Source organism: Jaculus jaculus, chromosome 5 (genome assembly GCF_020740685.1).
Source record: "Jaculus jaculus isolate mJacJac1 chromosome 5, mJacJac1.mat.Y.cur, whole genome shotgun sequence".
Classification (NCBI taxonomy): domain Eukaryota; kingdom Metazoa; phylum Chordata; class Mammalia; order Rodentia; family Dipodidae; genus Jaculus; species Jaculus jaculus.
This window is the reverse complement of record NC_059106.1, coordinates 165,023,264-165,049,197: the sequence shown is the minus strand read 5'-3', so window position 1 is coordinate 165,049,197 and position 25,934 is coordinate 165,023,264. Positions and strand designations below refer to the sequence as shown.

The following is a 25,934-nucleotide window of genomic DNA, read 5'->3' as shown; positions in this document are numbered from 1 at the left end:
ATATAGCGGCAGGCATTCTTCCCTGAGAAAGACACCGGTTCCCACTTTCTCTGCGGTTAGCAGGTCTAGCGCCCTCCTGTGCTGTGGGTTACCTGTGCCGGCCACAGCTGGAGCTCTAGGGACTGTTGGCCCATTGCAGTGGCCTCCACTGCGTCTGTGAGCCTTTGAGTTAGGTCAGCTAGCTCTTCGGAAAGGTGTGGGGCTGTCATCAGGCTGTGGCCCAGCCCTCCTGCCGCCAGGCCCGATGCTGCGAGTGAGGCGCTTAAGCTTACCCCAGCCAGTGCTGCCAGTGTTGCTTCTCATCTCTGTACTGGTGGCAATCCCAGGGTAATCGAATATTGTTGCTAATGTGACTCTAATTCTCCCTTGGTATATAGCATTAGGTTGGGGATCAGGGTGACTGGGATGCATGGGGCTTTCCAATGAGGAGAAGCGCAGCGGTAGAGTGACGACAGAGGAACACGCTCCCCAGGGGCAGGGACAAGCCTGAGACAAGGTCATGGATTTGGATGGCAGGGGGGCCTTGTATCCCTGCTGGAGCCCAGCTTTCGGAGATTCTGAGGCATGGGGGTACGAACAGTGAGGAAGAAAGGGGACGTCTCGGGTAACTATCTATGGGGGCGACACTGGTCATTACCGGAAGAGGAACAAAGGCAGGCCCTTGGAGTGCGTAACAAAGAAAACATATCGTGGAGCCTAGAGCCATGTGGTTTTGTAACAGTCCCAGGGACATGGAGAGGATTGTTTCCCAAGAGTAGTGGAGGGAAGAGTGGAGGCGCTGTAAGGACAGGGGAGTTTCATGGCCAGTTTAAGGACTACCAAAGTGTATTGAGCCCTGGAATGTTGAAGGATTTTGATTATTCTGATCTTACCCCTCCCATCTGACCCAGAAGAGTAGTAGAATCCGAACGACAGCTGCCATGCAGCTCTGCCAGGCACTGGGGTTTCATATGATACAGGTGGCTTTTTTCCATTGATCTAATGGCTCTAATTCAGGCATACTGTATGCGACATTACCTCGGAATAATGACACTGGTATGATAGGTTTCCAATTACCCCCGTAAAATCCCTGCATACTCCCCCTGAGAGAGTGGTAATTGCATGACCATGGGGGGCAGCTTTCCCGGCTCCTGGGGTCTTGACAGTTCGAGGAGACTTGATCCTGTTGAAAACAAAGGTGTATGGGGCTCACTTTCCAAGTCCCTTCACGGGAACATTGGTGGCGGCATGTAGAAACAGCGTCAAAGGTTAAGTGGACTGCATTGCAGGAACTAGAAGGACACGGAGTGTGGTTGAGAAGGGTGACCTGTCATCCTTATCGTCTAAGGCCCAAACCTGACACTGAAACTCACCGGGAGCTGAAGTGCACTCAGAAGCCCGGGGGCCGGGGGCTAGGTTAAGTCACAGCAGGATGGCTAGGGAGTCTCAGGGAGGCCAGGCCTGTTTGCTGAACAGACCAGCCATTTTGTCCACGAGCTCATTTGAGCCTGGAGATATGGTACCAGCAGGAATGTCCCAGAAGTTTAGCTACTGAGGGGGTGGTGAGGATCATAGTGTGGGGTCCGTCCCACCTGGGTTCGAGGGGTCTGGAGTCCAGCTGCTTGAGAAAGACTTAATCCCCAGGTGATCTAGGGTCTGAGGCAGTAGGGGTCGTTCTTGTTGTATCGGTGGTTACTGGAGCAGGCAGGGACCTATCTGCGTGGAAGCTCAGAAGGGAGAGGTAGGGGAGGTAGTTAACCAGGGGGGGTAGGCAGGTTGGGCAGGAATGGTCTTCCGTACAGTCACTCAAAGGAGCTGAGCCCTATGGGGGAGCAATGGGGGTCTTCCGTACAGTAACTCAAAGGAGCTGAGCCCTATGGGGGAGCAATGGGGGTCTTCCGTACAGTCACTCAAAGGAGCTGAGCCCTGTGGGGGAGCAAGGGGCAGCTTGTTAGTGGGTTACAGCAACAGGGAGAAAGGAGGGCCAGGACAGCTCAAGCTCGACAGAGTTTGGTGAGGTGCTATTTAGTAAGACCATTGGCCTGCCCTACTTTACCCAGTGACTGAGGATGATAAGGGGTGTGTAGTTTCCAGGATATGCTGAGAGCCTCTGATCTTGTGAGACAACCTTAGAAGTGAAGGCCAGGCTGTTGTCTGTCTGGATGGTCAACCGGACCCCAAATCTCAGTATGATGTGTTCTAGAAGTATCCGGGCAGTGTTCTTGGAAGCTGGGAAAGCTTCAATCCAGCCTGCAAAAGTATCAACTAGAGTAAGGAGATAATGGGATCTTTTTTGTGGAGTGACGTGTAGGTAAAGTCTATCTGACAGTCTTCGCCTGGCTGATATCCCCGTAATCGGTACAGGGCTGACGGAGGCTCACGCCCCCTTGCGGACTGGCTTGAGCGCATATCCGACAGGTGGACTGGACCTGTGAGAGGTGTGTTCAGAGGCCTTCGGTGTCCAGCAGGGCTTCCAGGAACCTGTAATGGGCTTTGGGTTCAATGTGTAAAGTTTGGTGAATGTCAGAGGTAAATGTAGTGGCCTGTTTCTGGAGGAGAATTAACTGATTGTTTTTAAAAATCCAACCACTCCTATCTCACGTGGCCCCCATTTTGAGGAGTTCATTTTCTTCTTCTGGCACATAATTGGGACAGGAGTCAGATCCGTCCTGTGTTGGGAGCAGATGACAGGGTTTGTTTTCATGCTGTGAAGTCAGCCCTGGCATTGCCTTGGGCTACTGGATCTCTAGAGGTCTGGTGTCCTCGGCAGTGGATAATGGCCACCTCTGCCGGGCGCTGGAGAGCCTGCAGAAGCTTGGCTATGAGAGGCTCATTAATGATTGGAGCACCTTTATTAGCGAGGAATCCTCTCTCCTTCCAGAGGACTGAATGAGTGTGTGAGCTATAGAGAAAGCATATTTAGAACCTATACAGATATTAGTTCTTAAGCCTTTTGAGATATGTGGGTCCCTAGTTAGTGCAATTAATTCAGCCTTTTGGGAGGTGGTGCCCATTGGCAGGCAAGCAGCCTCTAGGACATCAGTAAGCGTGACCACAGCATAGGCAGCTTGTAGGTTTCCTGAACTGTCAACTGAGGAACTTTGTGTACAAAGAGGACTAGCTGAGGTGATGTGAGGGCTGTGTCTTGGAGACCCGGCCGAGGGAAATGAAGGGCCTCTACTATTTCAGGTCATGGATGAGGGGGGGACTCTGGGGAAGGGGAAAAAGGGAGGAGCATTGCTGGATTGAAGGTGGAACAGGTTCTAAAGAGATCTGAGGGTTGTCTGAGGAGAGCTGGTAGAAGGTCTGCACCCATGAAGGCCCAAGCAGGGAAGGAGAGGAGCAGCTTAAGAGATCTACCAGGCGATGAGAGGAGAAGACGGTGACGGGTTGAAGCAATGTGATCTTGAGGGCCTCTTGGGTCAGCTATGCCACAGCTGCCAGGGGCTGTAGGCAGGGCTGCCATCTGCACACTGTGGAATCTAATTGTTTTGACAAGAAAACTACCGCGCAGTGTGTGGTTCCAATAGAATGGGCGAGGACACCTGTTTCTGTTCCCAAACTTTCATCTGTAAAGAGGTGGTATGGTCGGGAGAGCCTGAGCCAGGCCTATCAAGAAAGCGTGGCGTTAGCCAGATGCACAAGGGGGCACACGTGTCTGGAGTTCCTTTGCAGTGGCTGGAAGCCATGGAGTGCCTGTTCTTACTCTTGTTCTCTCTCTCTCCCTGTCTGACTGTAATAAATAAAAAAAAAAAAATTTTTAAAAAGAGAGAGAGAAATGGTGATGGACTACAGTAGGGTATTAAAGAGGTCCCATAGGCGTCTCTTTCACTGCCCGATGTAGCAGTTTAGCTATGACACTGAAGTTAGGAATCCAATGGTGAAAAATTCCCATGAGACCCAAGAATCTAGAGAGGATTTGACCTGCGTTCTCTGGAGGCAGATTAGGGCACTTGGGGGCCCAATGGCCTTCCTGGCCACATTTGAAGCAGGCCCCTGGTTGGGTGGACCATGACTGTGCCCTGGCAGGATGGGGCTTAGGAGCACTATCTCATCCCCTCTGTGGGAAGACTGATGGCCTCAGGGCAGCTATCAAGGCTTGGGTGCAAGGAGAAGGGTGGGAATTGCTGGGAGGGCTGCATGGTGGTGGTGGTGGGGGGGCAAGAGTTCCCGGAGTTCAGTTAGTGCTGAAGACTCAGGTTCAGGATTTGAGTCCTGGGGTTTTGATCAGTTGATTGGCTTGTCTATTCTGGCTAGGGGAACCTGAGCCATGGAACATTGGCTACAGAAAGAAGGACAAGAACATAGTTCCCCAAAAGCCTGAACTTAAAGGAAGCTCAGACCATTTGCCAGCACAGCAACAAAAGTTTTCTAAATCACGGAGGACACCGAAATCTAGAGTGCCCTCCGAAGGCCAGCGCGACTGGTTGTTGAGCTCATAAAAAGGCCAACTTTTGCGAGAGTACAATTCAGGTGTCTCGGCTTAATGGTTTGAGAGAGCTCCAATTTGGGTAAGTTTTGTAACAGACAGCCCAGAGGTGATTAAAGGTCAAGTTTTGATTCGGAGTTACCCATTTTAAAGCTGAGGCCAGAGGCTCTGAGCTGGGAGCCAGAGACCAGAGGGAGGCATCCTCCAAAATGGTCTGGGCCCGAATAGTAAGAGGATGGGTAATCCTAAGGTAGTACATCTCCCAGTGGCATAGGATACCCAGCTGCCTGGCAGTGGAACAAAATGGAAGGGCTTATCCTGGCATGGCCATGACTTCAGACAGTGGTCCTGAAAGGTGGAGGCTAAAAAACAATAATAAAACAGGCAACTTACCCTGAATCAGAAGGCGACCAACTGTGTCAGGTCCACAGCCAGGAGAGGAGAGGCTCCCAGTCGACTGGGGACCCAGCCCCTCAGGACTGGGGGCTCAGCTGCTGCCAGGTTTCGGCACCAGATGAAAGGCTTGCCCGACATGAAGAACCAGATCAACAAGGCTAGTTCATTCAGGCTTATTGACACAGCTCTTGGGCGAGGTTCTCTGGTCTCAAGATGCGAGACCTGGGAAGTCATGCCCGGGACCTAAGATGGAGGCCTTTTGAAGGGCGGGGTGGGGGAAGATGATGTGGTGGCTGGGAGCTGGCCATACCTAGAGCACGGGAACGAGCTTAGGAATGTAACAGTTTTAAGGAAGGGAGGGAGCAGAGGCGGGGGAGTCTTGAGACTGCTGATCACGATTGTGCTCAGGAATGTGGGCAATAGGGCTGTCGGAGGGCATGGCCGCCATGTTTGGCTTTTGTTCTGAGCATGTCCCTGCCTAACATTCCCCTTCCCCAGCCTGTCCAGACTCGTGTCTGATGGAATACCCTGTGGTCCCATTGACATTCCCACCCCTAGCCTTTCCAGACTCGTGTGTGATGGAGCCCCCGCTTGTGTTCTCTCAGGACTCTTCTGGAGGATGGGAAGGCCACTGTGCCCTGCCTGGCAGAACAACTGACCACCGAGCTCATCACCCACATCTCTGTAAGTTCCCACGGATGGCTGCGTATCCTCTGAGAGGGTTCTAGACACCATTCTGAGCTGGTGCTAGAGACGGTCCTGGACACATGGACGTCCTTCAAGATTTCTTGGGAGACTTACACTGTGTTTGGGAGTTGACGACTCCACACCAGAAGCCTTGGTGCTGGGCTTCTGCTGCTGTCTTGCTCGGTATGCTTGGCATGGCTGTGAGCCCACCCTGCCTGGCATTGCCCCTGGGGGTGATTGTGGTAGCCAGCTTCACGATGGGGTTTCAGGAGAGATGCAATGTTCACTCCTCTCCATCCCGCTACAATGTCCAACTCACAACCACCTTAGCTTTCTGCTTGGGCACTGGGGACCTTCAGTATACACATACATTTGGGCACAAGATGTATTTAATAATGGGCTCTTGCCTCAGCAGCAATCTTTTCTGTCTGTGCTCTGGCCCATGTTCCCCCAAACCTCAGGATCCGGCAGAGAGCACTGAGGTGTCAGGACCCTGTGCTCTTGACAGTGGCCCTCACTGGCCGAGGTGCCTGGGTTCACTACTGTCGCTCTCAGCACGCTGGCATGGCTGTGAGCAGTCACTCCTGAAAGTGCCACTGTGCGTGATCATGGTCACCAGGTGGAAGATGGACTCTTAGGAGAGCCACAATGTCCACTTCTCTCCATCCTGCTAGAATGTCCAGTTCACACCACCTTAGCGCTCCTCTTGGGCATTGGGGACCCTCTGGACACATGCATGTGGGCACCATGCCTGTCTGAGAACAGGTCCATGGGTGAGTCTCTGTGGCAAACCTTCTTCCCTGAGCCTTGTGTCCATGTACAAGGTCTTGCCTGAAACCCTCAGGATCCAGGTAGAGATAGGATGGTCTCTAGGGCACTGTGGTCTTAAGGGTGACCCTGATGGACTCTTAGGAGAGCCACAGCATTCACTTCTCTCCATGCTGCTAGAATGTCCACCTCACACCACCTTAGCTCTCCTCTTGGGGCTGTGGGAAACCTGTGGACATGTTCATTTGGGCACCATGCCTGTTTGAAAACAGGTTTGTGGGTGAGTCTTTCCTGGGCTTTGTACCTGAGCACAAGGTCTTGCCCGAAAACCTCAGGATCCAGGTAGAGACAGGATGGTGTCAGGGCACGAGATGATTCCACTGGGCCCCCTTGAAGCAGAGAGGAGTGAACTCCTCACCTTGAGTCAGCCTGATTATAGCCAAAGCTCTCAGGGACCCTAGATAGAAGCAAGTCTCAGATCACTTTCTGTCTGCAAACAACAACCCATAAATGTGGATTCTCGCCGCGTTGTAGCTGCCTCTAATTCAGGACATACTAGGTAGGTGAACCCATGGGAACTCCCTGTATAGTTTGTACACATTGAGAGAAGGAACCATGTGCAGTGCTTCTTCATGGTGGGAACCACGTGCAGTGGGCAGAGTTATGGGGGTGTGCCGGGGTAGGAGCGTGCACAGGTCTGAGTGGATAAGGATGGCCCAAAGCTCTATACCAGGAATCTCTACAGGGTGTGTTTTCTGGGCCTCATTCTCAGTCCTGATTTCTGTGTCTCATCTACCTCTTTCTATTTCAGAAATCTCTGCCCAAACTGGAGGATGAAATAAAACAGAGTCGCCAGAAAGCCAGTGAGGAGCTGCAGACGTATGGTATGGACACGCCTGAAGATGACGATCAGAGAAGATTCTTTCTGATCGAGGTGGGCATCCCCCGTGGAACTGGGTGGGAGGACCCCTATATCCCTGTGCTCACAGGAATCCCTTCCACATGCCTTTCTGTCCTTATCCCTTCAAAGTTCACCCAAACACTTTCTACCAACTTAGTACCACGAAGAAGACCATGGCTTAGACACGGGTTGTGTGCAGAATGTACCTGGCCGGGTGGGAATGCTTTGCCTACTTTATCCACTGTGGCCAAAGAGCTCTTGCCTTGGATGTCAGAGGTGGTTAGGGGAGGGAGCATTTCCTGTTGCCAAAGTATCCTTTCCCCATTATTCCACATGGCCTGAGAGGAAGCACGGGTCACACAACCCCAACACCAGGACACATAATCCTTGAATCCCCTTGAACTGTACATTGGAAACATTTCCTTTTTCTTTTTCACAGAAAATCAATGCATTCAATAAGGAGATCTCTGCTTTAGTGCAAGCTCAGGAAGCCGTGCCAGATGGAGGCAGCCGGCTGTTTACGAAACTGCGACGTGAGTTCCAACTGTGGAACACGATAGTGAAGGACCACTTCCAAGACGGCGAGTATTGTGGTCACTTGGGGTTGCTAAGCCTGGACACCTTAGGCTGAGTTTTTATAGATAACAGGAGTTCATTGCTCACAGTTCCAGGTGTTGGCGAGTCCAAGGTCAAGACATCAACAGGTTCTTTGTCTGGTCAGGGCTCCATTTCTGCTTCCAAGATGGTACCATGTATCTGGTCCTCAGGGGAGGAGGATGTAAGGGTGGGGCCCTGGTGTTCACTTCTTAAAGACCTACCCTATGGTGCCACATGGGGAGAAGTTGAACGCATGAACTTGGGAGTCACATTCATTTACCACAGGGAGTCAAGGCAGGATCATAGACCTGGGTGTTGGAGGAGACCAAGGAGTGTGATGTAGGGGGATGAGGTGGCTGGATTCCTGATCTCATGACACAGAGGCCATGTTGTTCTGTTGTGTGCCAATGAACACAGAACACACATTATGGATTCTAAGGGACAACTGAAGAGAAAATGCAGGTTAATAGCCCCAAATCACCTATGGCTTCTAGAAGAATCTGTCCAACCTGAGTAGAGAGCAGGAGGACATGGTGAGTTCAGTCTGCTTTCCATGTCATGGAGGATGACACCCATGAAGGGACCTCATCCATCTTGGTTTTCTGTCCATGGCCATAAGCCTGCCGCATACCTCAGCAGTTCTGTGTGGCAGCAACGAGGCGGAAATGCGTCCTGTAGTGTCCCACCTCTCCATCGTCACGTCCCCAGGCATGTGAAGATGCGGTGTTCTGAGACCTGTGCTCTGATCACGTCCAGCCCAGATGACTCTTCAGTGGCCGTACCTTCACACAAGGGGCCCGTTGGGGACCCGCAATCCATTTCCACCACCAGGGGTCCAAGCGAACAGTTTTCTTTGGCTTCAGGTGGTGGATGTGGGGAAAGTAGAGTGTCTATCTCTTGAAGTCCACACCACGGAATGCAGCATTCCCTAGTGGAGGGCACGGCAGGTGGGGAGGCTGGATGGCAGCATGTCTTGGCTGAGAGCCTTGAGGGACACTCACTTGGGAGCTGTGACTTCCCATTGTGCCCATCACGCACACCACCACTGAGTCCAGAGAGTGGAGGCTGCGCCCTGCGGTGTGGTCTGTGTGGTGGGTCCTCACTGCAGGGAAGGCCACTCAGTATTTGTAATCACGTGTATGTGATCAGGGAGGGTCTAAAAGCCAAAAGAAAAACAAAAAAAGGCACTTCACAACTCCAACCTAAAGGAATGAATAATCCAATGAGAAAATAGACAAAGTACTGGGGAAGACACTTATTCATAAAGAAACACACACTAAGAGCCTATAAGGCACTAAATGGGCTGTCCATCACCAGCCAGCAGAAATGCAAATATAAATGAGAATAGAGCATTTCCCAACCCCTGGTGTGATTATAACCGGAAAGTCACACAGTGACAGGTGTGGGACAGGAGGCTGAAGGTATACACCCCTCATCTGTTGCTGTGGGTGAATGCGGAGTGCTGCAGCTGTGTGCTGGATCACGATTCCACAGTCCCTGAGAATGCGGGCCACGTGTCCCAGCGCATCCCCCTCCAGGTGTCCCCAGAGGGAGTTAGCTGGGATCAAGTGTCACCAGATCCACCACCTGGTTTTGTGACACACGAAGGGTCAGGGCCGTAACCCATCACTGAGGAAGTAGGATGCAAAGCCCCGCTCAAGTTCAGTCGTATTTCTTAGCAGTCCTTGTCAATATTGGTCAACTATGACTTTAGGGACCAAGGTAAATTAAGGCTGGGGAAATCTGATGGATTACACTACTTTAAGCGGTTGGATGTAAGATCAACTTCAGGGCAAGTTGCAAGATAGGAGGCTAACCGGAAAAGCATTTCACAACAAAACTCTCAGAGGTTATTTGTAAGGCCCATAGGAAGCATCCTCACAGTTTTCCTCATAGTTCATAGGCCACAATTCCTTCTGAGAGCTTCCCTCCCCGTGTCAGCTCAGGAGCACATGACATCTTAGGGCCTCAGGGTCTGCATGAGACTTGGGCACCGTGACCATCCTTATTACTTGGTCAAATCACATGGGATTCATAAAGTCTTACACATGTGTTTCTCTTTTTATTTTTGACCTTAATACTGTGATACTGTGTTCCTTTTTCCTTCCTTCCTTCCTTCCTTCCTTCCTTCCTTCCTTCCTTCTCTCTTTCTTCTCCTTCTTCTTCCTCCTCCTCCTCCTCCTCCTCCTCCTCCTCCTTCTTCTGACACTCATCTTTTCAGAAAGATCAGAATGGGGTTGTTCAGGAAATCCTGCTAGACTTTTTTTTTTTTAAATAATAATCCAGACCTCTTCTATCCTACTGTAGGTCATGATGTTTTACATGAAGAAATTTCAAAATTTGAAAATCAGTATCGTGGCCGGGAGTTGCCAGGATTTGTGAATTATAAGACATTTGAGATGATCATAAAAAAGCAAATCAAAGCCCTGGAGCAGCCAGCTGTGGAAATTCTGCACAAGGTCACTGGTAAGTGTCTGGCTTTGCTCTCGCATGTTGTTCGGGGCAGGGAAAGCTGGAAGCAGTGCCCAAGCTGACCACAGGGGTGTCCCAGGCCCCGATGCTTCAGGCACCCGCTTGGCTTTGATGAAGTGACCTCTGTTGTGACACTGAGGCCATCAAGGTCTGCCACCAGAGGACAGGGCCACTGCCTCCTGGACTGAACTGACACCATTAGAGAATAGCCCCTGAGTCCTTAGCAAGCCGGTGCCCGCCCTCAGCCTCCGCAGCGGGTCAATGGGAGCCTTCCCTTTCTGTCCTCGAGCTTGGAGAGAAGCTCTGTCTCCTCTGGGCTCAGGGCTGGTACCTCTGGCACCCACCGAGGCCCTCACTGAGCCTTGGCAGCGTTCTGCTCTCTCTACCGCATGGAGTTGGTACGGACCCCACGGGTCAAGGACTCAGCTCACAAGCCTTCCCAGGCACACACACGTGGTTGGGGCCTCGCGTCCCCCCAGCTGACCCTCTGTCAGTGTGGCTTCTCCGCCCCTCCCTTGCAGTTTGGTGGTCTCAGACCTCCGCGACAGGGTCTCACTGACACTGCATTGTGAGGGTATCACAGAGGGGACAGGCACTTCTGTCACCGTGGAGGTGGGGTGCACTTCTCTCCTGGCTCATGCCGGGGTCCCTGACCTGGAAGCTCTGTGCACTCCCCTCTGGACCCCACGTGGCTCTGTCTCCTGGAGGTTTCACTGTGGCCATGTGACTGAGGGATTCCCTTGCCCACCTGCTTCCCTCCCTGGAGTTGACATAGGGAGGATGAACGTCACCATGCTCTGACCCTGGCTAGGGCTTTCTGGTGGCCAGCCCGTCCTGGAGCTTCCTGGGGCCACCAAGTGTCACCTCCATGGAAGAAGACAAGAGCCTTCTCAGTAGACATTTCCCTGCTGGGGTGCATCTGGAGCACCCCACTGGGACATAGACAGTATGTGTGTCTCTTCCTAAAGTCTTCCCCTCTGCTTTGAGGCTATTGGCACTTCCCACTCCCAGCTTGTCACATTTACTGAGATTCTCTGAGAAGCAGGGTTCGGGTCCAGGTGCCTATGTACTGCTCCTTGCTCTTTGAACTGTACATGGTGCCCTGTGACAGTCCCAGAGGGAAGTCACACATCTCAACCCTCCCCTCTGGCAGAATAATGTCCTCCCTTCCAATCGGGAAGATCTTATCTCTTGTGATTCCTCCCTTGACCAGCCTCCTCCCTCAGACTTCCACCATCCCATATTAGGAACGATCGTGATCCCAGATCCAGCAGGCTAGGGTGGGTTGGGGCTAGCCTTTCGCTGGCCCATCAGTGGGTACATTGCCAGTACCCTTCATTTTCCGGCAGAATGTCACACAATGCCCTTTGCAATCACCTTGTTTGATCCTCTGGGCTCCTTGGGCTCTGTCCAGAAAAAGACTGGTGATACTTCTTCAGGTCTTTTGGTAGAGTGCAGGAAATCGGCTTCAGAAAGAAGTGATTCGGGCATCAGTGAAGGGCTTGCAGGCAGAAAGACACGGCCCATTCAACTAGGATAATTTTTTTTATGATGAAGTTGATTGTTATCAATGAAAATAACCATTGGATGGGCTGGAGAGATGGCTTAGCAGTTAAGTGCTTGCCTGTGAAGCCTAAGGACCTCTGCTCAAGGCTCGATTCCCCGGGACCCACCTTAGCCAGATGCACAGGGGGACGCACGCATCTGGAGTTCGTTTGCAGTGGCTGGAGGCCCTGGTGTGCCCATTCCCTCTCTCAATCTCTCTCCCTGCCTTTCTCTCTCTGTCTGTCTCTCTCAAATAGATAAATAAAAATAAACAAAAAAAATTTAAAAAGAAAATAACCACTGGATCTTTTTCTCAAAGGAGAAATTCTTTTGTTGTCCCATAGTGGAAATATTTAAGGGTCCTGAGGCAAGTGCAAGTGTTTAAAGGCAAACGTGAGGTAGATCTGCATGAGTGTGGGTCCATCACATGTCTGCCCTTCTTAGTAGTTGTGGTAGTTTGAACAGATGGCCCCCAACATATTCAGGGTTTTATTAGTTTGTAGTTTGCATCTGTAGCCACCTGGATGGAGGCGGTGTCACTGGGCAGATCTTAAGGTGTGGTGGTGGGTTTGAGATTTCGATCTAAAGATATGCAAAGTGTGCCTAGCTGGAGTTCCTGAAGTGTGCCGTGCTGTGTGGCTTTTGGCTTTTAGGCTTGTGCCTCTCTCTCTGTGTGTTTGGTCCTGTGAAGGCAGGCCAGCTTCTTCTGCCATCATGGAACTTCCCCTGGATGTGTAAGCTTCAATAAATCCTTTCCTCTGTAACGGTGCCTGATGTGAAAGTTTAGCTCAGCGAACTTGAAGCTGTCTGATACAGTAGTTCCACAGGCAGACCTCAGCAGACGGCCTTGCAAGGTGATTTGCCTAGCTGTGGAGAACTTGCCAGACTATGTGGCCATGTCTGGGTCCTGCCCTTCACCACCTCTAGGCTTTTTCGACTTGTTTAGTTATTGGGGCGGACACAGACAACTCCATCTTGATTATGACAGCATTCGCATATAGAAGTAGATTTTTAAAAGTTAAGGGAATTTAGGGGATGGAGAGATGGCTAAGTGGTTAAGGTGCTTGCCTGCAAAGCCTAAGGACCCAGGTTCAATTCCCTAGTACCCACGTAAGCTAGATGCACAAGGTGGTTCATGTGTCTGGAGTCCGTTTGCAGTGGCCCTGGAGTACCCATTCTCTCTCTCTCTGTCTCTCTCAATCAAATAAATAAATAAAATATTTTTAAAAAGAAGTAAAAGGAATTTAAATAAATGGTTCTTAGATTTCATTTCGAATGGATAGTTGGACACCTAGGTTCCGTGGACAGATTTGACCATGATGCAAAAGTTTTTGGATAAGATATTAAGATATTTATTTATTTATTGGAAATTGCATGCTTTGAATTATTTTTACTTAGGTTAAACAGTGTAAATATGAAGCAGCACCTTCATAGAAAAATCTTACCACTGTTAATTTTCTTTTCGTTTTTTGATCAGAACTGGTGCGACTTGCCTTCACAGATGCTTCCCTAAAAAATTTCCATGAGTTTTTCAACCTCCACAGAGCTGCCAAGGTAACCCTCCACCATTCTATTTACGTCAGTAAAGAATAGTAAATGAGCTCTCTCTCTCTCTCTCTCTCTCTCTCTCTCTCTCAAATAAATAAATAAATATTTTAAGAAAAGAATAGTAAATGAGTGTGACAATAGCAGATTTCTTGGGTTGAGTCCATTCCAACTTTCTCATGTATATTTGGAGAAGCAGTAAGTCACGCTTGAATCTTCTTTATGATGTCTCCAGTGCTGCCTGGCTAAAAAAGAAAAGAGGGGCTGGGGAGGTGGCTTAGTGGGTAAAGGCACTGCTTGTAAAGCCTGCTGCCCTGAGTTCGCTTGCCAGTATCCACACAAAGCCAGATGTGCAACATGGCATGTGTATCTGGAGGTTTTTTTTTTTTTTTTTTTTTGGTAAAGGCAAGAGGCCCTGACATGTCAAGATTCTTTTCCAAATAAATAAAAATATTTTTAGGGCCATAGAGATGACTTAGTGGTTAAGGCACATGCCTGCAAAACCTAGGGACCCAGGTTTGATTCTCCAGGTCCCACATGGTGTCACTTGTATCTGAAGTTTGTTTGCAGTGGCTAGAGGCCTGGTGTGCCCATTCTCTCTCTCTCTCTCTCTTCCTCTCTCCGTCTCTAATAAATAACTTTAAAAAATAAATCTTAAAGAATATTTTTATAAAAAGGAAAAGAGAGAGGGTTGGATAGATGGCTTAGCAGGTAAGGCATTTGGCAACAAAGCCTAAGAACTCTGGTTCAATTTCCTAGGACCCAGGCAAGCCAGATGCACAAGGGGGTGCATGCATCTGGAGTTTGTTTGCAGTGGCTAGAAGCCCTGGCATGCCCATTCTCTTTCTTTACCTGCTTCTTTCTCTCCCTCTCTCTTAAATAAATAAAATATTTTTTTAAAAACTTACTCAATTTAAAAAAAAAAAAGGAAAAAGAAAAGAGAGGCTGGGCATGATGGCACACACCTTTAATCCCAGCACTCGGGAGGCACAGGTAGGAGAATCACCATGAGTTAGAGGCCCCTCTGAGACTACACAGTGAATTCCAGGTCAGCCAGGGTTAGAGTGAGACCCTACCTCGAAGAAAACAAGAAGAAGAAGAGGGATGGGAAGGGTTGGGGTGGAGGCTGGATTCAGAGACGAAGTGTTGACATCATAGGTCGAGAGTCAGGGAGGAACGCGGTCCCATGTGGGGGAAGGACCCTACCCCCACCAGCGGTGGCACCTCTGTCCGACTGGGGCCATTGCTAGGCTATCTTACAGGCACGTATCCCTAAAGGAATGAGCAAGCAAGGCCTGTCTGGAAGGTCTAATGAAGCGGGAGGAATGGTTCAGGATTCACCCAACAGTGAGTGTGGCGTAGCCACCCACAAAGGCCAGGTCAGGCTGCGTTCCGAAGGTGGGCTGTCCCCTGCAGCTGTTCCAGAAGCCCAGGAGATGATACATGGAGGGTGTGGCCGACCTAAAATGTGCCCTTCTTGTCCCTGCCTACTCTCTCTAGTGGATGCCACTTCCTCAGCACGCATGAGAAAGCCCCTGAAAGAGCAAAGAGGGACACCAGATCTTAGGCTGAGAAAGCGTTCGCAATGGTCCTCGGCCCTTGGCAGGCATGTTAGTTACTTTTCTGTTTCGATATCCACATGCATGATACAAAGGACTTAATGAAGGCCAGACATGGGCTGGAAGCAGACGGAGATGAGCTGAGCCGGTCGGCCCTCAGTACTGGTCTTCCTGCTTACGTTCCTAAGCCCTCAGTCTGTAGAATAGTGCAGCCCACGTTCGGGGGGCGGGCAGGGGAGAGGAGGAGTCTTCCATCTTCCACCTTCTGTCAACTCTGTCTGGAGACACCGTCACAGACCCACAGAAGCAGTTAGCCTTCTAGGTGATTCGAGATCCCATTTGGCAGACACTGAAGATTGGCCGTCACAGGGGGGGTCCTGTGACGGCTAGCCCTTCCCTGGCTCCCCACACACAGCTGGCTGTGGGGTGGGGGTGGGTGGGAGAACCACCAAATGGGTGAGCTGAACAAGTGGGTGCAGCTGCAGGTGGACGCCTCAGGTACCCCGCATTCTTGCTCCACGGCATGTCCTTCCCTGAGCGGGTGTCTGTCTCTCTGCACAGTGCAAGATTGAAGACATTCGCTTAGAACAAGAGAGGGAAGCGGAGAAGTTGATCCGGCTTCACCTCCAGATGGAGCAGATCGTCTACTGCCAGGACGAAGTTTACAGGGGAACTTTGCAGAAGGTCAGAGAGAAGGAAGCTGAGGAGCAGAAGCAAAAACCAGTCGTGCTCTTTGGTTCTGTCTCTCCTCCAAAGAACCCGTCCCTGTCCGAAATGCTCCAGCATCTAACCACCTACTGCCTAGTAAGTGTACAAACCTCTCAGTATCGGGGTGCTGGGTCTCCTCCGTTCCTCCTACAGGCCTCTCTGGAGAGGTGCGGAGCCTGTAAGGCTCTGCCAGCTCCATCCTTCAGCCCCCAGGGAGCTTCCGGGAGGTGGCTCCCCCTCACACAGACGGTGCCTTGGAGCCACTGCCACGTGGCCTTGACGGGCTGGCATGCAGCCTCTCTGACCCTCAGCTTTCCCCTCGGGCAGAGGCCGTCTCGGCAGGGCCGGGCGCCCTGGCACTCCCCCCGTTGGAAACCAGCTCCTGACACCTGCTCAGACGCCGGGCAGAACGTCCAGTAATCTGGGCGCAGCAGGTCCAGCTCAGCCAGAGCCTCGAAGACTCGAACGTGTCCAGACGGGGGGAAGCCATAGCAACTCCCAGGCACCCAGAGCCCCGTTCTCAGTTCATGTGGCCGGGACCACACCCCGGGCTTGTGGCCAGCCATACTCCTGTGGGTGGCAAGCGTGGCGTGCGCGTGTCTGGAGGGCTGGCAGGGCAGGCCCGTGCTCCTGGAGGGAGAGCACGCTTGGAGTGACAAGGCTTTAATTCAGCGTGCCATAGCTCCAGGGTGGCAGGCAGGAAAGCGGAGCTGATGACGGGCAGAGAGGTGCCACACTGTTTCCTTGCGCCTACCGCCACAGTGCCTGCTGCCTCAGGGTGCCAGGTGCCTGTTCATAGACTCAGTGTGCCAGGCACAGAATGACTGATGGGAGCCAGTCTCCACCTGCCCTGAGCTTGACCAAGCTGGCAGCAGCCCCGCCCTGGTCTTGTGCCTGGTCCTGGGGTGACGCGGTGCGGGCTCACGAGAGCTCCAACCTGTTGCGACTTAACCAGGGAGTGAGTGTGCGTGCTGCCTGTTCTCACTTCCAGATGGTTCCATGCCTGTCCTGTGAGGCCACCCACCTTTCGACTGTGCATGTCTCTGAACCTGACAGCTCTCAGGACCTTGCACAAGTGGAATCACAGAGCATTTGGACTTCATCCCTGGCTTGCTTCTCTTCATAGTGTCCTCAAGGGCCTCTGTTCTGTAGCTTGAATCAGAGTTCTGTGCCTGCAGATGTCCAGCCCTTCCTTCCTTCCCCCCTCCCTCCCTCCCTCCCTCCCTCCCTCCCTCCCAACCTGGACGCAGTCCTGCCCAGGTCTTGTACCTGGTCCTGGGGTGACGTGGGGTGCTGGAAGGCTCCTGAGATCTCCAGCCTGTCGTGAGGCCAGCAGGGTTCAGGTGTGCATGCTGCCTGCTAGAGTCTAGATGGCTCTGCTTCGGACTTCAGGAGCTGCCTCATTTTATCAAAAGCTGTCATGGACCATGGCTGATGTGGTACATGGACCATCACTTCTTAAGGGACACAGTTGGTTTCCTGCCTTCTGTTGCAGTGAGTAGCTTGGAGGGCACATCACATGTCCCAAAGCATGACTTGACTGGATGCAAATTCCAGCTGTGCTATTATTAAAAGAAAATATTTTATTTATTTATTTGAGAGATAGGGCTGGGGAGAGGTGGATAGAGAGAGAGAGAATGGGCACACCAGGGCCTCCAGCCACTGCAAACAAACTCCAGACACATGTGCCACCATGCGCATCAGGCTTACGTGGATGCTAGGGAACTGAACCTGGGTCCTTTGCCTTTTCAGGCAAGCACTTTAACCATTAAGCAATCTCTCCAGCCTCTGCTATGTTAATTTTGTGCCAGGTAACAGGACCAGTGGGGACTGTGCCTGTGAAGAAACGTACTTTAAGAAGTCAGTGGAGGTGACCGTGGGCTGTGTGTCCTACATACCCCAGAGGCCAGGCAGGCAGGGTATGGGCAGGAATCCAGCAGAGGCCCTGGGGTTTCTTCCTATGGTGGGGAGGGAAACCTCAACTATACTCAACTTTAATGCAGCCTTGAAAACTGACTGCTGGGAGCTGCCCTCCTCCTCCACCGCCTCTTGGAGAGGCATCTTCTTCCTTGGGGATCTTCTGACCATCACCATTCACTGCAGAGCGCTCCCCAGAAACACCCCAGATCAGTGGGAAATCGGGCCTATGATGACTCGGGAAACTAAGTGTCAACCCTGGGCAACTCCCATGGGTGATCCTGCCCTACCTGTCTCTCTCCGGACATGGAGAGTTTGGCTGACAGACAAACAAAGATAAACAAGCAGAGCCCATGGAGACTGACTCCCCGCAGGCAGCGAACTCAGGGTACCATCTGCAGATTCAGCTAGCCCCGCCTCCACGCCGCTCACAGCTTGAGGCGTCAGTCAGCAGAAATGGGATTTCTGCTGAGGGTGTCAGTGGATCCTGTTGGAGCACACTCTACCCTCTTCCGCTGAGGGGCCAGGGAGGCTGACGTGGGCTTAGAGTCCAGCTAGTGCCTTTGCTATGGGCAACACACAGATGGCACCAGAGTTACAGACTGGAGAATCAGGGAATTTATTCATGTCGATGTGGAGCCAGGGGAATCACTTTCAAAAGCCTGAGTGCTGAGCTGACATCATCTTGAATTCTTTACCTTACTGGTGGGTTACAGGTTTTGTTTTTATTTATATTTGTTTATGAGAGAGAGTGGGGGGAGAGAGCACACGCCAGGGCTTCCAGCCTTGCAAATGAACTTCAGATGCATGTGCCACCTTGTACGTCTGGCATACATGGGTCCTGGGGAATCAAACCTGGGTCCTTTGGATTTGCAGGCAAACGCCGTAACCAATAAGCCATCTGTCCAGCCCATGGGCTACAAGTTTCTAAGGTTACATGATTTGGGGGGGGTGCAAACAGAAAAAAATCCCTTAGCAACAATCAGTCAGGGACAAGAAAGTACAACTGTAGGGCAAGGAGCTGCTTGTTTGTACCTCCAGCTGCATGAACCAGACAGCAGACAAGCAGGGCGCAGCCGCACAGAGAGGGAGGAGACTCGGGTCATGCTGGCTCCCTGGTAAAGCGTGGACAACAGAAACTGTTTTAGAGAAGCATCTGAGTGTGATGTCTGACCCGTTAAATTTCTCCTACCACACCCTGATCCTTATTGTTGGAGTTGGAGTCAGAGCTGGGCCCTGGTCTCTCACACAGCACGTCCTCCCCATCACTCATCCTCAATAAGCCAAATAAACAGGGAATGTAGAAAAATCGAAGAAGGAGAGTTATTCAACATGTTCCCATTGGGAAGAGGAACAAAGGGGTCCAGTCGGCTGCTTTCCGCACCCCCATCTCCGGGGTCTTGACTTGAGACAAAAGGGCGCATGGCTAAGCAACCCCGGGAAAAGCGGGCTCCTGCCTCCACTGACCCCTCATTATCTCTCCAGTAGCAACAGTTTGAAAGAACTGGGTAAAATATCTTTCTAGGGGACCAGCGCCCCCTAGGGGTGGCACCAGGCATCCTGCCTTTTCCTCTCTCCAGCATGAGACTCTTGGAAAAATTCCAGTACCTTGGGGACCCATGATTCAGTTGTCACCCAAAAAGAGGGGCAGGGGTGTCTCCTTCGAAAGTCACTCCCACTAGGGCAGTTGGGCACTTGCCACGGACCTACTCTGGAGAGCAGAGTGCCTGGATGGACACTTCGTGCGCATTCCCCTCGCCACCTCCGTGACCTGCCCCTTCCTTCCAGGAGGCCAAGAGGAACATCGGGAGACAAATCCCCCTGATCATCCAGTACTTCGTCCTGCAGACGGCCGGGGAGCGGCTGGAGAGCCACATGCTCCAGCTTCTGCAGGACAGCGACGCCTGCAGCTGGCTCTTGGAGGAACGCCGCGACACCAGGGAGAGGCGGAAGTTCCTCAAGAAGCGCCTGGCCCGGCTGACCCAGGCTCAGCAAAAGCTGGCCAAGTTCTCCAACTGACCAGGCCTGGCCTGGCTCTGCATAGCTTGTCTCCCCGACAGCCGCCTCTCCTGCTTAGCAGATAGCGACGGTGTCATCGTCAACTCGGTTCCCAGTGAGTCTCTTGCTACTGACGCTTTCTCCGATTCATTCTGTACCTGGGGGAGGGGCTGAACCCCACAGGAGCAGGGGCAGGTGGAACAAAGGAAGGGGCACAAAGACACCCTCCCTGGTAGGCTGGGGAGGGGGCATCGAGCAGCGTCCCAGTGTTCACTTGGGGAAATGTTCAGCTCAGGGAAGCGGGACACGCGTGGAGCCCTTGCAAGGACAGAACCACGGCGACAGCCACGCGTTCTTGGTTGCTAGCGTAGGGCGAGGAGCCCACGGGAAGTGCTGCACGCTGTGACTCATCTAGGGAGAAACCCGTGTGGTGGGGAAGGCCCAAGTAGAATGGCCTTTTGCTCTCACAGTGGACGAATGTGCCCATCTCTCTCCCGCCCCAAAGTCCTGCTGGGCTGAGGCATGGCAGTTCCCTCTGGAGACTTGAAACATTCCTTCCTGGAGGATGCAGCTTCCGGGGCAGTCAACCACGCCTGGGCGGACTTTCTTTCTTTCTTTTCTCAATTTTTATTAACATTTTCCTTGATTATAAAAAGTATCCCAAGGTACTACCCTCCCTCCCCCTTCTTTCCCCTTCGAAATTCCATTCTCCATCATATCCCCTCACCATCTCAATCAGCCTCTCTTTTATTTTGATGTCATGATCTTTACCTCCTCTTATGATGGTCTTGTGTAGGTAGTGTCAGGCACGGTGAGGTCATGGATATCCGGGCTATTTTGTGTCTGGAGGGAGCATGTTGTAAGGAGTCCTACCCTTCTTTGGCTCTTACGTTCTTTCCCTTGGCGGACTTTCTGATGAAGCACTCGCCTTTGAGTCATCCACGCTTCTGCAAGCACCCCTCACCCTGTGCGCTGCTCTGTAAAGAACACAGTAAACTCATTGGCTTGCTAATGTGGATCTTAGTGGCATCATTATGTTGGTCTGTGCAAATATCGTATCTGGGCTGGAGACATGTCTTGCCAGGAAAAGCGTCATGCAATAAAAACAGTGGGATGACCATTTGTGAGGGAGCACGTCTGCCACCATGAGCCAGTGGGGGCTTGGGGAGAAAGTATTGTTAATGCAAAAGATGCCACTTTCGCCTCAAAGGGGTTGAGAGATAGTTTATCCTGGAGCCAAATATGAGTGACCATGGCCCAGGAACACAGATTTAGGTTGCTCCAAATTCCATGTTCCAACATGTTAACAGTTTCATGAAGGTTTTATACCTATAGAACAAAAGAAAGTCATAAATCAAGGCACTTTTCAAGTACATTGGCTGAGCATCGGATAGGCAGGTTATAGCCAAGTGGGGAAAGCTCCACCATAGGCCTCAGGTGCTGTGATGATATTCTTAGCCCTTCGGTTGGTGGAAGCTGGTGGTCCGAGAGTACATTCCAAAAAGGTCACACCTGATCAGCTGAGAGTCACGTGGGTGTTAGGTCAGACCAGAAGTGGACAATGATGGCTATTGAGGAGCTAAAGATTGTCCAAAGTAATTTGGTTCTGATCTTACAACACTCCATCTCTCTGTGATCACAGGAGTTTTAATAATTATTTATTTATTTATTTATTTATTTGAGAGCGACAGACACAGAGAGAAAGACAGATAGAGGGAGAGAGAGAATGGGCACGCCAGGGCTTCCAGCCTCTGCAAATGAACTCCAGACGCGTGCGCCCCCTTGTGCATCTGGCTAACGTGGGACCTGGGGAACTGAGCCTCGAACCGGGGTCCTTAGGCTTCACAGGCGAGCGCTTAACCACTAAGCCATCTCTCCAGCCCATCACAGGAGTTTTATCAGTCCATTCAGCCTTGCTGGAAGTACGTGTAGCAGATACAGTGCTTCCTCTGGGAACTTTAGTTTCCAGTACAGATGCTGGATTGGTATTGGGTCAGTCTATCTGAGGACATTGGATCTGGAGACTCTGAGGGAGGAGGACCCCAGGGAGTTCCCTCTAGGAGTCATGAGAGGGTTGTGTCCCCAGAGCGGAGGTCCAGTCAGGGACGTGCCAGCCACAGCCCCCACAGTGCTTCTTCCCAGTCCAGACCATCAGTAGCCCCAGTGTCCTTGCAGAATGGAGCTGTAGTGTGGCCCTGCCCTTGAAGCACAGCGTGGCCCTGCCCGCCAGGCACAGCTACAGGGAGTGATGCAATGCACAGGGGACGGAGGACACACTTTATTCACATGACATTTAACAGTGGGTATACACACACACACATGGAGAGAGAGAGAGAGAGAAATATGAGAGGTAGGTAGGTAGATCGATAGAGTGGTAGTCAGGTTCACATTGCTTGCCGAAATCACCTGACCAAGCGCAGCTTGTGGAAAAAAAAGAGAGGTTTATTTTGGCTTACAGGCTCGAGGGGGAAACTCCATGATGGCAGGGGAAATGATGGCATGAGCAGAGGGCGGACATTACTCCCTGGCCTACATGCATGGCTCCCTCCGGAGGAAACGCTGAGCCAGCAGGACCCACAGCAAGCACGGCACCCTCCTGTCTCAGCTGTCCCACACTCAAGGTTGTTTTTTTTTTTTTTTTTTTTTGGTCTTAGTTATGTGCATAGCTTTAAACTAGGTTCCAGTCATCATGTGCCAATCATCCTCCTAGTGAAATGTGAACTAATGCTATTCAGTCCAGATAGGGAATCCATGGTAGACCAAAGAACCCATTCCACCAAGCCCAGCTTGGAGAACCAACTGGCCGATTGAGGGTACTTCCAGAGGTTGCAGGAGCCCGAGGGACAGAGGTGGCCGCATCACTGAAGGACCCACTCCAGCATGGGTGATACCTCACAGCAACTCCATCACTGAAGTCTCCTGCCTGTGACATCATGGAAGTGTCCCCTTCCCCCCCAAAAATCTTTTACTCCTTGTAGAACCACAGAGAGGGGCCTTGTGAGGCTCACAAGTAAGTTTCACGAGCCAGGTAAGGCCGTCTCCTGCCCTCCATTAAGGGACATTTCAATCTGGAAGAAAAAGCTACTCAACATTCCTTGACCCAGCTCTTACATTCTCCCAGAACTCTCTCCTGCAGTACTCCCTGAGCCTTGCAGCGGGGTGACACAGGTGACTGGTCCTTTCCCTTCACCTGTGGCTGAGCACTGGAGCGCTATGCCACAGCAACAGCGTCATGTTATCATCAGTGTGACCAGTTCTGAGTCGCCTCAGTGACCCCTGCTCATTGCAAAAAAGAAAAAAAAGCTTCCTTGACCAAGGCTGAGAAGCAGCAGCATGAATCTACGGGTATCAGCACTTAGGAGGCAATTTGACTGGCACGTTACATCCACCTAAGTTGAGGCGCACTCAGCTGTAGCACCCACTTTTCTCATTGCTGTGACAAAATGCACATACATATGCAAATGCAACTTTAGCAAAGAAGTGTTTGTTCTGGTTCACAGTTCAAGTGAGGCAGGAGCACAGTGCATCTGCCATCGGGAAGCCAAGAACAAGTAACGCCTCTACCTCAAAATACACACACACACACACACACACACACACATATATATGAGAGAGCGAGAGAAAGAGGCAGAGAGTGGGAGAGAGAGAGAGAATGGATGCACCAGGACATCCAGCTATTGCGTACGAGCTCCACACATGTGTGCCACCTTGTGTATCTGGCTTACGTGGGTCCTGGGGAATCGAACCTGGGTCCTTTGGCTTCACAGGCCAAGTGCCTTAACTGCTAAGCCGTCTCTCCAGCCCTCATTTCTTTTTGTTTAGTCTAGGCCCCAGCCCAGGGAAGGGTGCCACTTGCCTGCACAGCTGAACAGCAAGAATTTGATTCCCCAGCACCCATGTAGAGCCAGATGTGCAAGGTGGCACATGTATCTGGACTTTGTTTGCAGTGACCAGAGGCCCGGGCATGCCTGTTCTTTCTCTCTCTGTGTGGCATGGTGGTGCACGCCTTTAATCCCAGCACTTGGGAAGCAGAAATAGAAGGATCATAGTGAGTTCAAGGCCAGCCGGAGACTAGAGAGTGCATTCCAGGTTAGCCTGGGCTAGAGGGAGACCCTAACCCAAAACAAAACAAAACTAAATCCCATTAAGTTGACACTGAAGATAAACCATTACACCAAATATTCTACACATTAGCAGGAGACCTGCCAGTCCACAAATTCACGATGGGGCTCCGGTCACCCAGCATGGTCCTCACTCCTTGCTAGCAGGTAATCTTTACCACCCCATTACTGAAGGGGCTGGGGCTGTTCCCACCCCCACAAGAGCTCCTTCCTCACAGCAGAAACCTTCCCCTCATTTGCAAGCAAGGTCATAGTCCCCACTTATACAAAAGATCAGCTTGGGGTTCCTGATCTCTTCCACAGCAGAATGCTGAAAATCAGACAAGCTGACTACCTTTTTTCTAATTTCCATAATATTTGCATTATGCTACACCGGAGACCTATGGTTTGTATATTCTGTGCTGCAGTCATGTGCGCGTGGCATCTCATGCTGTAAGGCTGTTTTCCTGCCCAGTCTGCTTCCCTCCTGGGAACCTGCCTTCTCTGTACCCCAGCCTCCCAACCTAGGGATTGGAACTGTTTTCAGCTGTGTGGCTTCGTAGGGGCTGCTCTGAGGATGAGACATTTTTTTTTAAATTTTTATTTATTTATTTGAGAGCGACAGACACAGAGAGAAAGACAGATAGAGGGAGAGAGAGAGAATGGGCGCGCCAGGGCTTCCAGCCTCTGCAAACGAACTCCAGACGCGTGCACCCCCTTGTGCATCTGGCTAACGTGGGACCTGGGGAACCGAGCCTCGAACCGGGGTCCTTAGGCTTCACAGGCAAGCGCTTAACCGCTAAGCCATCTCTCCAGCCCAGGATGAGACATTTTGATGAAGGTCAGAATTTGATGCTCCACGGCTGTCAGTTTCCCCCACTTGTATTGGGGACATTTGTTTTCTGTTTTCACAAAGCAGGGTTCACTTTAGCCCAGGCTTACCTGGAATTCACTCTGTAGCTCAGGATGACCCTGGACCCACGACAGTCCTCATCCTCCATCACAGTGCTGGCATGGGAGGCTTGAGCCACCGTGCCTGGCTTAAACCTTTAAGGCATGACTCAAAGCCTCAGCTTCCCTCCTAGTATGGAGGCCAAGAGGACCTGTGAGAAAGCACTTAGAGAAAGAACACGGTCTGAAAACGCTAAGGCAGGCTGGGGAAGATGCAAGTCGGCATGTTTTCCAGCCTCTCTAAGAAGCTGGTGGGAGAGTACATATTTCACATCTGAAGCAAGAAAAACAGAACCAGAGCACCAATACTGGGCGGTAAACTTCTCAGCAGCGCCACCCAGTGAGGATCATGTGAAATCACACCAGCGAGGCCATCAGTCCTCGATAGCGCCCCCTAGTGACAGGCACGTGAAATCACGTCAGCAAGGCCACCCACCCTTGAATAGCGGGATCCCCTTGGGGAGTGTTGCTTAGAAAGTAGAGCTGAAACCAAATTGTCTCCCTCATCGTGTTTCCTCCCTCGTTGTTGCTTCTCCTCCCAATAGGATTTTTGCTTGTTTGTTTGTTTTTAGACAGGGTCTCACTATGAAGGGTAAACTGGCCTTCAACAGTCCACCTGTCTCTGCATCCTCCATGCTGGGATTACAGGCATGTCCCAGTGTACCTGCCATATTGTGTTTGTGTCGAGTCTTTTCTTCTCCTCCTCCTTGTGGGTATTGTAAAGCAAAAAGTGTACCGTGACCAAGAGCCCACTTTTTAAAGGGCTGCCACAGCTGTTGGACGCTGTCATTCTTTTTTCCTGAGTATTTCGGCTGCTTGTGAGTGGGGACTCCTCCACAGGTGGCCTGGTGACCACACGAATGATCATACGGCAGGGAGCGGAGGGGGTTGCTCAGTAGGGCGCATGGTAAGCCTACGGAGCAGAGTTTTGGCTCTTGAGGGGACAGAGAGCTGCCACTGCAGGCAAACACTCTGTCCTGAACAGGTGCCTGGCGGCTGGATTTCAGATTCTACAGAGCTGAACTCCTTTTCTATTCTCAGCAGGTTATGCATGTCCATCACTGAGCTTGGGCCCTCCCTCTACTCTCTCTCTCTATTTTTTTTTTAATATTTAAAAAAAATTTTTGAGGTAAGGTCTCCCTCTAGCCCAGACTGACCTGAAATTCACTAAGTAGTTTCAAGTTGGCCTAGAATTCACGGTGATCTTTCTACCTCTGCCCCCCAAGTTTTGGAATTAAAGGCGTGTGCCACCACACCCATATTCAACTTGGAATTTGATATTTCCCAGGAATGCACACATGAAGACATGGAAAAGTGACAGCCTGTTTGACATGTCACTTATAGTAATTACAGAGGTGTGTCCCAAGAGACATAAAGTGAAA

At 51.3% G+C, this 25,934-nt stretch overlaps 1 protein-coding gene across 4 annotated transcripts in view; it reads left to right on the top strand.

Annotated features, from left to right (window-relative positions):
* Positions 1-25,934, top strand: part of LOC101612049 (interferon-induced GTP-binding protein Mx2-like) — a 51,598-nt gene that overhangs the window by 13,184 nt on the left and 12,480 nt on the right. Inside the window, exons 8-14 of one of the 4 annotated variants that reach the window (XM_045150478.1) lie at positions 5,410-5,488; positions 7,071-7,193; positions 7,600-7,741; positions 10,065-10,223; positions 13,252-13,328; positions 15,440-15,682; positions 19,292-20,217. In XM_045150478.1, coding sequence (XP_045006413.1) covers positions 5,410-5,488; positions 7,071-7,193; positions 7,600-7,741; positions 10,065-10,223; positions 13,252-13,328; positions 15,440-15,682; positions 19,292-19,522 — 1,054 coding nt within the window. In that variant the 3' untranslated portion in view covers positions 19,523-20,217. Of the gene's footprint in view, positions 1-5,409; positions 5,489-7,070; positions 7,194-7,599; positions 7,742-10,064; positions 10,224-13,251; positions 13,329-15,439; positions 15,683-17,589; positions 17,851-19,291; positions 20,218-25,934 lie in introns of those variants that run through there. The other 3 variants (XM_045150480.1, XR_006637221.1, XM_045150479.1) reach the window with 3 other exon arrangements.